The 10018-nt window shown below is 42.6% G+C and overlaps 1 protein-coding gene across 1 annotated transcript in view; it reads left to right on the forward strand.

Moving 5' to 3' along the window:
- LGR4 (leucine rich repeat containing G protein-coupled receptor 4) overlaps positions 1–9357 on the forward strand; it is a 344040-nt gene extending 334683 nt beyond the window's left edge. Inside the window, exons 17-18 of the mRNA XM_078684206.1 lie at positions 4038–4118; positions 6334–9357. Coding sequence (XP_078540332.1) covers positions 4038–4118; positions 6334–7610 — 1358 coding nt within the window. The 3' untranslated portion in view covers positions 7611–9357. The remainder of the gene's footprint in view (positions 1–4037; positions 4119–6333) is intronic.
- The last annotated feature ends 661 nt before the right edge of the window (positions 9358–10018 follow it).

Genomic DNA, 10018 nt, shown 5'->3' on the forward strand with positions numbered 1-10018 from the left:
TCTAAAATGGTGTTAATCAGTTCTGGGCCCTGTTTCATCCATCTATCTAGTATTACCTTTTCCAGTATTTTATATAATTTGCCAGGGTGGTGATATTGGCTCTCATACAACGTGATCAAGTGTTGGACCATATAGATGCTGGCCAGGCGTTGTTAGAGTGGTGGGAGGCTCAGGAACATCTGGGCCACTATGTCGGGATTATATACATGATGTTGGGACACCCACTGGGTGGCCGACCGAGCCAACTCCCTCTCATGTGGCGTGAGGGGTGGCTCGTCGTCCATCCAATGGTCTAGGGCTTTTTCAGTTGTTTGGAACAAATCCTCAGGAGAGATGTTTGTTTCATTGTTAACCCTTGTTTTCTGAGGTCGATGGTGTTTGGCGCCATTACAGTGCCGTGCTATGCCCAGAAAATTCATTTTGTCTGGCGTCTCGTTATTTTCCCCTTCCTCTGACACACTATCCCTGCCTTCCTTCTTGGCGTTACGTGTTGCTAGTATTTTCTTTTTAATCTTATTCGTCATTGCTTCTGTCTGCGCTACCTTATCATGTTTACCGTCATTGATGCTGTCGCTCCACTCTATTAAACTAACCTCCACGTCCCCATCACCCTCATCACGTTCCCTGATCAGACAGTTGACAATAAAACGGAGGATGTTGTTCTTAGCTTTTACTTTTCTATTTCCCATAGCTTGAGCTACGCATTCATGGTTCCGTCCTGTTCTGATGAACTCATACAAGGCATCTAAATGTGTATTCATATCAGGCAGTCCATCTAGCTCTGCGATGGCATGCCTTACTCGTATTGATATGGCGCGCATTGGACCAGTAATACCTGGCTGTAAATCATATATACATCTAGGGAGTTCAACGTCATCCTTTATTTCCTTACCCCCCCCCCCCCCCCCCCCTTCCGCACCCCCGGAAACCTGTTGTTGGTCCTGGACTGGCTGGGGTGCGGCCTCTGGTGGGAGCGGGGGAAATGGTGAGTCTATGTAGGCTGGGGGTGGCTCTGCTAGGTAGGCGGAAAGGAACGCCTCTGGTGCCGTCGGTTTAATTTTAAGGGGTACATTTTGGGGAACTTCCTCTGCAATCTCCTCTGAGAGTACAGGGTAGATACCAGCAACAAGAGCATTTCTTTCCCTATCCATTTGTTCCACTCGAACCTGTTCACCCTCTTCTAGTAACTCTTTTTCTTTTGCCTGTTCTGACATTTGCCTGCTTTTCTCGGCTTTGTTAAGTTCTTTCAGGGCCCTCCTATTAGCCTCTTTGCGCCATAATTCAATGGCCTCTTTCTGCGAGGGCCTCGACTTCCTTTTCCATAGTTGTTCCTCTACTCTCATAATACATTCTGAATCCCATGTGCCGGTCGCAGGCCATCTATGCACCGTCTCTAGATCCTTTGTGTAATCTCCCCAGAGGTCTAAATAGAGAATAGCGCTGATGCCATGTTTGTTATACATAAAATGGCCAGGAGTATCTCTTGGCGGAACATTAACTGCCTCTTCTAATATTCCCTTTTTAGTGCCTATTTTACGCAATTTTGAAAACAACGGCATGCTGGAACCTAACTAAAACCATTTCAAACTCAAAACATATACAACATATACTTATGTACTGAAATACAGTACAACCATACCGGTCACGTGAAGGAGACACGTCTTTACCGTGTTCATTAAATGAACCCGTCTTTATGCGTTCTCAGTGGTACTCACCGGGAAGCAGAACTTGAAGACCTGGTCATCGGACGCTTGACGCTTGCGCAGGAATGGCGGACCTCTGAAGACCTCGGACTCAGCTCTCTCACGGGTTGGGCTCTGGGTCAGGACGCTCCGCAATCTTCCTCACCGCCTCGTGTGGATGTCTGGTCGCAGTCCGCCTCCTCCGTGGGCCTGAGGGAGTTGGCGGGAAGTCTCGCTGGCGTGTACACTTGAAGTCCGTCTAGGCTGTAGAAGGGGGCAGGAGCCGGACCTACATCGCCGGCGCGTGGGGAAGGGGATGCGTTCCTGTTCGGGCGCCAGAAAATGTGGTAAATAAATTATTTACACTATCATAATTTCTATAGATGCAAAAAGGATCAAATATAAATGAGGAGCAGAGTCCGTGGTGTTAGTCAATGGGCTTTATTGCATTAACTCGAGTTAAGGGAGAGCTCCTTTCACCAAGCAGGTTCAGGAGAGTTCTGAGCTTTATTCACAGAGTACAATATTTATACATTCTTTGCATACATAGGGAGGAGCCCTCCAAGCAGAAGGAAGAAAAAGATATGAGCATGTAGGCGTTCACTGTAATGAGTCATAGGTGGGTGGGTGCATAGAGGGGGTTGCAAGGTCAGCTAAAACTTGCCCTGCCTGTTTGCGTAACTTTATCAGACTTTTACACGAGGGCTGTTTCCTTTCTGTTGGCCAGGGAGGGCCATGGGTGTCAGAGTGACTAGCATGTCTGGTCTTATCTCTAGCTCGGGGCAGCATGCAGATTGCTCTCATCTGTAGAAGTGTTGCTGCTTCATACTAGCAGTTGGTTTGGCCCTTCCTGTCCACCCCTTGTGTAACTGTCTTGGAGGTTTCCCTTGACATGGGCCCCACTTATCTCTGAGAGCCGACCGCAAAACTGGGCCTTATCTCTGCAGAGGGGCTTCTGCTCGCCTCCTGCTCGGGGCCGGAATGCAGCTTTATCAGGTCGACCCTTGTTTGACACTGTTAAGACACCCCGGGCTGGGCCTCTTCTCCGTGACTGCTCAAAAAAATATCTAATGTGCTGCAGAGAAATGTAACGTGTGCCTCTTTCAGGGTCTGGCATGGAGGGGCCTGGTGACAGAGAAATAAGGCCTCTGAATGTGAAGTAATGCAGGGGTTTTTATTCAACATGGCAGATGGTGAGAGGGTAGCGCTTGGGGGCACAAATACATATAAATATGTAATTTTCCTCATTCCCACCCTAGCTTACCAAAGTGGCACTACAATTCCCAGGTACCAGTATGCTCTTGCAAAATAGCCAGATTTGGTTGATGGTGACCTTAGAGGTGGGGCTTTTTACAAGCTATGCGTTCTTATGAACATTAGAACTGGTTCCCATTGGTGCACACTTGGCGTATGCGCAATCCTCCTCCTATGAGCATTAAATAGAGTTAGAACTTGTGAGTTTTTAAATCACACTGGTGGCTGAGTCTATGTAGGTATGAGTAAGTAAAGGGAATGTGTAACTGGATGAATGAGGACCCTGAATGATGGATATTGTGATTAAGGGCTAGAATCTGTTGACCTTTATGTGACCGCAATTAATGTGTCCCGCAAACTGTAAGCTCAAATAGTGTATATGTGTGCCTTTATCCATATGATCTTCTAATTAACTTACCGCTAGGTACCAAATTGAAACCTTATATAGAAAAAATCTAAACCTGTTCTGATTCCCCCAAAGATTATAAAAATGCAAATACGAAAAACAGTATTTTAGAACTAGGCTGAGGAATTATTACTCATCGTAAGTGTGGGGTGAGCAACGCGTGATTTTGAGGTGCTTCACGTTTGTGTTTAATTTTTTGAAATGCATCGTTGTTAGTACTGTGCCTGCCCGTGAAGGCTGTTTTAGACTGTCCTTCAGCTAATAACTAAATCGCTGGAACGGGGTGACCTCAGCAAGGACAATCAACTGCTTCTTGAGAGTCGTGTAGTTTGCTTCAAGGAGTTTGGTTTTTTTGGCTTGAAATTAAACATTTTGCTATATTAATAAATAACGTAAAGGTTCAAAGCTCTGAAGATAATGAAAATATGAGATACCACAGAACGCCAGTAATTAGAGTTGTTTAGCACAGCCATATAAAATGCAATACAACTTACTATAATAGAACTACACATCTAAATTGAGAAGGAATATATTCGTGAGCAGGGCACGTTTATGGTTATTGTCATTCAGTGTATGACAGATTATGCAAATAATTCTAGGAATTACAGCGCTAACATTTAAAACCCTAACAGAAGCTTAAATTGGGGAAATGTAAACTTGAAACCGAAATATTCCTCATTTATATTTTTGATCAGGCGCACCAAATGGAGAAGATCTCATAAGTGACGAAGATAAGGAACCAATTCAGACAGCTATTCACTGTAACCCTTCCACAGGTAATGAAATGTATTTTAGAACTAAAATGTATTGCGATTGTGATAGATGCTTCCAAAAAACCTTGATTGTAAACCCGTGATGCTTGGCCTAGATCACTATCTCATGCACCAAAGGCTTCATTATTTTAGAAAAAAAATGTAACTTGGACTTTTAAGCTGTGAAAATCATTCAGTGCTTATTTTGCAAGTGAAAGTGGAGTATTCATAACAATGTGTCCCATTAGAGTGGGTTGTTCCTATCACAAATGTATTAAATGTTTTACTTTTAAATAGAAAATAGCACAATACTTTCCATTTTTCAGAAAAAAGGGCTATCATTGGAAGTCTACTGTCATTTAGAGTGTCCAGTGCCTACTGTCGTATTGTGAACAGTGTAAAAAATGATCCGGACTGTGTTGGAACCGCATACTTATAACTAGGGAAACACACCTGGGGGCATATTATGGTAGGCGTATTTTCATTGTCTGTGCCGTGGGCACCTTTTAAATGGTACATCCGGTGCAAACAAGGAAAATGCGCCATTTTATGATGAATGCGCTGGCCCTAGGGCAGCAGCGAACATGCGGTTCCCTAAGTGCTGCGCACTCAAGTAAAATACGGAGTGGTTGCTTTGAAGCTGCTCTGTGTCTCACAGTGAAGGCGGCAACTCGCCTGCACTTTTAGAAGGAATTAGAGATCCCCTTGCAGGTAGGTGCAGTCAGTGACTTTACCCGCCTGCAAGGGGATGTCTGGGGGTCCCTAGGACCCCCTCTACCCTCTGCAGTTGACTTTTAAATGGCGCACTGTCAGTGCATCTTCTGAGGACTTCTTTGCCTCTGCGCATGTGTCAGTAATATGTGCCTCAGTGCCGGAGGACGCAGAGGAAAAGGGATTCCCGCACTTGCCTGGGGCACGCCCCCTGCAAATGAGGGAACGCCCACTTGAAGATAGCAATGTCGCTTTATGTGTGCCAGTGCTATTGGGATTACAGAGGGGGCCGCACAAGAGTCTGCGGCCCCTTCTGTAATACCAAAGTATCCCCGTGGTGCGAAAAGCGAGCGCAAACACCCATTGTGCCCCCAGGGCACTAGACGTAATGCAGCCCCTAGTTTGTATTCAGAGAAAGCTCAGTAATGGGGATGTCCATATATGGATTTGATTTAATTTGTAAGGCACATTACATACGATAATGTCACCAGATTGGTGCTAGAAAAACATTAAAATAAATCTATGTGAGGGAACTTCACAAGAGGAGCGATGTTTCCAAGGGTATTCTCATGCCAATTTTTTCCGACCATCCCGCCCTTCCTGTCTTTTTATCTTACTGTAATAGGTTTGTTTTTTATCCCTTCATTACCCCTTTTCCACTATTTTCTATACTTTGCTTTCTGCCTTTCGCTGAGTCAAACGCTGATGATGAAAATAAGTCCCGGTCACCGAAAATGAGTCCAGGGCTGACCACCAGTGCAAATTAGGCGCTGGAGTACATTGTGGAATTCCATCCATCATAGTTATATTGTGGTATAAATTTCTTAAAGATTTACTACCTTCTCCGGAAATAGGAGTACATTTAGTTACCGCCCGACTATAAATAGGGCTATATCCCCAAATATCTTCCCCCAATTGAAGAGCTGCACCATTCTGCAGCTTCAGAATATGCTGTAGCATTGTGAAAGGCATGTGCCTAGTACAGCCATGAGGTAACTTAGGCAGGCAACACTGTTGCCTTTCAAAGTCCAAATGGTGGCAAAGTTTATTTCAAGGCCCGGTAAGAAAGGTTTGTTTTGATGGTAGCAGTGATCTGTAGGATGACCAACAATTTTGCACGTTGATGACTAATTCAGCAGTGTTGGGACACAATCCTAAAGTGTCATAAAGAATGTCATAGGTATTGATTGGGGATAGTAATCATTAACCTGCATCTTAGCTTGATACTGTGGCAGCAAGTTGCTGTTCTTCCAGTTGTTGAGGGCATTCAAACAGCCATGGAAATGGTTGCAATTAGTCAAATTAGCGATAGAGAAGTAACGAGACTTGTGTCCATTTATTGTTTTATAGCTTAGTATTGATTAGCTTGGAGCCTAATGTATTGTGTAAAGATGTGTTCTAAGGAAGAGAAAATCCCACTGATGTTACTTCAGTTTTGGAATTTTCTTTGTTTATTAAATGCTATTCTATATTCTGCATTCTATTATGAAACTATTTCTTACATTTCTTTTGTGTTTTTTCCTTTTAGGAGCTTTTAAACCCTGTGAATATTTACTGGGAAGCTGGATGATTCGTCTCACAGTCTGGTTCATTTTCTTAGTCGCTTTGGTCTTCAACCTCATAGTCATTTTAACAGTGTTTACATCCTGTTCTACCCTGTCATCCTCCAAACTTTTCATTGGTATGATTTCTGGCTCTAACCTGTTAATGGGAGTCTACACCGGCATCTTAACTTTCCTGGACTCAGTGTCTTGGGGACGATTTTCTGAATTTGGTGTGTGGTGGGAAACAGGCACTGGTTGTAAAGTCGCTGGGTTCCTTGCAATCTTTTCCTCAGAAAGCGCAATTCTCTTCCTGACGCTGGCAGCAATTGAGCGAAGCTTCTCTGCAAGGGACATCATAAAAAAAGAAAAAAGCAATCACCAGAAAAAGTTCCAAGTTGCAGCAGCCACTGCTTGCTTCTTTGCTTTAGTGGCAGGATGCCTTCCACTTTTTCATGTGGGGGAGTTTTCCGCATCGCCCCTCTGTCTGCCTTTCCCTACAGGAGAAACCCCTTCATTAGGTTTTACAGTAACATTGGTCCTTCTCAACTCTTTAGCTTTTTTACTGATGGCTGTGATATACACTAAACTCTACTGTGACCTGGAGAAGGAAGACCTCTCAGAAAACGCACAGTCTGGCATGATTAAGCATGTTGCTTGGCTAATATTCACCAATTGCATCTTTTTCTGTCCTGTTGCCTTTTTCTCCTTCGCACCTTTGATCACCGCTATTTCAATTAGTCCTGAAATCATGAAATCGGTCACTTTAATATTTTTCCCTCTGCCTGCATGCCTGAATCCAGTGCTCTATATTTTCTTCAATCCCAAGTTCAAGGAAGACTGGAAACGTTTGAGGAATCGTATTACCAGGAAGAACAGATCCGCAATGGTGGCAGTCAATGCCCAAAGTGGTTGCGTGACGCAGGACTTTTACTATGACTGCCGCATGTACTCACACTTGCAGGGTAATCTTCCAGTGTGTGACTGTTGTGAATCTTTTCTCCTAACCAAGCATTTGCCATGTAAGCACTTGATCAAGTCCCAGAGTTGTCCCACGCTGGCAGTCGTACCTTGTCACCGCTCAGACGGCTATTGGTCTGACTGCGGCACACAGTCGGCTCATTCTGATTATGCGGATGAGGAAGATTCCTTTGTGTCCGACAGTTCAGACCAAGTGCAAGCTTGTGGTCGTGCGTGCTTTTATAAGAGTCGAGGATTTCCTCTAGTTCGCTATGCTTATAATATACCAAGAATGAAAGACTGAAATAATGAGTTTGGCTCCTCTCTGAGCTGACAGAGCAACACTGGTACTGAAGACCAGTTTTGAACTTTCACCAAGGAAGCACTTTTGTATTCATACTTCAATGTCGTTTGTAATAAGGGAAGTGGTTTCTTGAGCCATACAGGTGTGTTCAGTATCAATTGCCAATACTGTAAATAATTTACAAACCAAAATTTTAATCTCAACATCTTTTTAACATTTTGCAAATAGTAGAGCCTTTTTTGTAACAATATATGTCTGGCAGGCTTCTTATGTTGCTTGTGTTGTGTGGTTTGACTCTCGTGTTGGAATTTGCGAGCTATGTCCTTATTGGTCATTTTAACACCAAGCACAATATCTGAAGACAGCTAGAAATTGTTTAAAGTAAATATTTTCATAATTAGGACTTGCTGTAAATCATTTTCTTTAAGATTTTCCTTTAGAGTTAATCTCAGGACAGTTTCGTCAGGGCCAAAAAAGGGGACGGATTCTCCCAAATTGTTCACTGTGAGAATGACATTGGTATTATATATTTATGGGAGACCTTGTAGTTCTGAGAAGGGGTTCATAGTTGCATGGAGAACGTTGATAAAATAACAAAGAAGCTGGAAATCATAGTCTTCTCTCAACCCTAAGGTTTCCACAGAATCCTGATCTACAATACAAACAGCGGTCATTTGGAATAGTATAGTTGGACTTTTGAGTATTATCTAGTTGACTTTGAAAAGGAATTCTCAAACGATTGACCGAGTTCCAACGGTATTGGTGTTATAGTGTGAGTGACATCTGTATTTAAAGTGTGGGAGGATGAAATGTTAAGTAATATCAATAGGACATACTATCGCCCCCCTATCAGCTTTCCAATGTGTGCATCTTTACTCATATCTGTCAACATTTGTGAGACCAAGTTACTATTCTGTAGGTCATGGCGACAATGAAACTTGCCATGGAACAGAGACCATGTGCCACAGTTCTGGAAATTATTTATACTAATCACACAGGTAGCTATGGCTGAATTAGTAGATCTGCATGTACAAGTTGCCTACGTTTGTTTGCACAAACTATAGCTGAGGCAACACAAGATATAAAGCACTGGTCAGTTTTCAAACATTGACTGTACAGTATGTGGTCAACACAAATTCATGTGTGATCCACCCTGTTGCTGGTTCCTAACACTGTGCTAAACATTCTGCGAATCCACCCCTGTGGCAGCTTTCCTGGAAACATTCCTACACAATGAAAGAAGCGATCTATTTCAGTGTTCAGCTCGATCAACTCACTGCTTCAAGCTATTGCCTTCATGAATAGCGACAGGGTACAGGATTTTGACATTGAAAACAGCTGGGTGCCAGAGTGGGGCATTTCGGAAAAATTGCCCATTTTAAGCTAGGCCATCGTTTTAAGATGTAAAGTGTACATATTGTGCATATAATTAATTTTTATTGTCGAAGTGTAAATTATTTGATACAGCACATGATGGGATATGTGGCTTCACTATTTTGTTGTCAATTAAAGCTACCTCCTAAACTATAGTAGCTTCTGCCAGTAGCAGACTGTCAAATTTGTTGTTTATATAAATCTTTGCTATGTAAATAGACTGGTTGTACATTGTCATTGTAATAAAGCAGAATCTTTGTATTTCAAATTCATGTAGTTTGAACAAAATATGGGCGGGATTCATTTCCTGTAAACTGTAATTTTTATAAGTCAGACTATTCACAAGTAAAACGGAAACTTCTTTGAAAAAAAATCTTTGTTCGTGTCGTGTATACATTCAACTGAATCTCTGCACTTCAAAATGCTTTACTCTTGATCCAGAGATCTGCTAGAAAACTGAAGCTGAAGACCTTTCCAGAACTTTAAATGTGGGTGAGAAGCTGATTTTTTTTTTATATATGGTATAAAACTTGTGCCTATTTGGCTCCGGGGTCCGAGGCCCTTACAGCAATAGACAGTTTGTGTGAAAAATACGTATTTGTAATAAGCACATATAAGAACAGAGCTGGTTTCATTAAAGAAAAACAAACAACAATTCAGCTAACCTTTTACCACAAGTCTTGATCATCCATCCTAACTCGGTCCTGGTACCCTTAGAATCTGAACTGCTTTGTTGATATAGGTTTAAAGGAGGAAGGGCTAAGCATTACTTCACTTATAGCGATAAAACAAAGGAGATGGCAACACAAGGCAGAATGGCCTCATCGCTACTTGATGCTGCTAAAATCTCCAGTGTGTTGAGCATACCTGGTGGACTATTTTAACTATTCCTATTACTAAATTGAGTAATTGTCATCCAGCATGTGTAGTGTCTGGGAAGGACTAATGCAGTTTTGATTGGGAGCAACCCTTTTACCCGAATTTTATATCTGGTGGGCCACACATGGCTTATGACACTGACACTTGATTTAACA

The sequence above is a fragment of the Lissotriton helveticus genome, chromosome 3_2 (assembly GCF_964261635.1).
Source record: "Lissotriton helveticus chromosome 3_2, aLisHel1.1, whole genome shotgun sequence".
Lineage (NCBI taxonomy): Eukaryota > Metazoa > Chordata > Amphibia > Caudata > Salamandridae > Lissotriton > Lissotriton helveticus.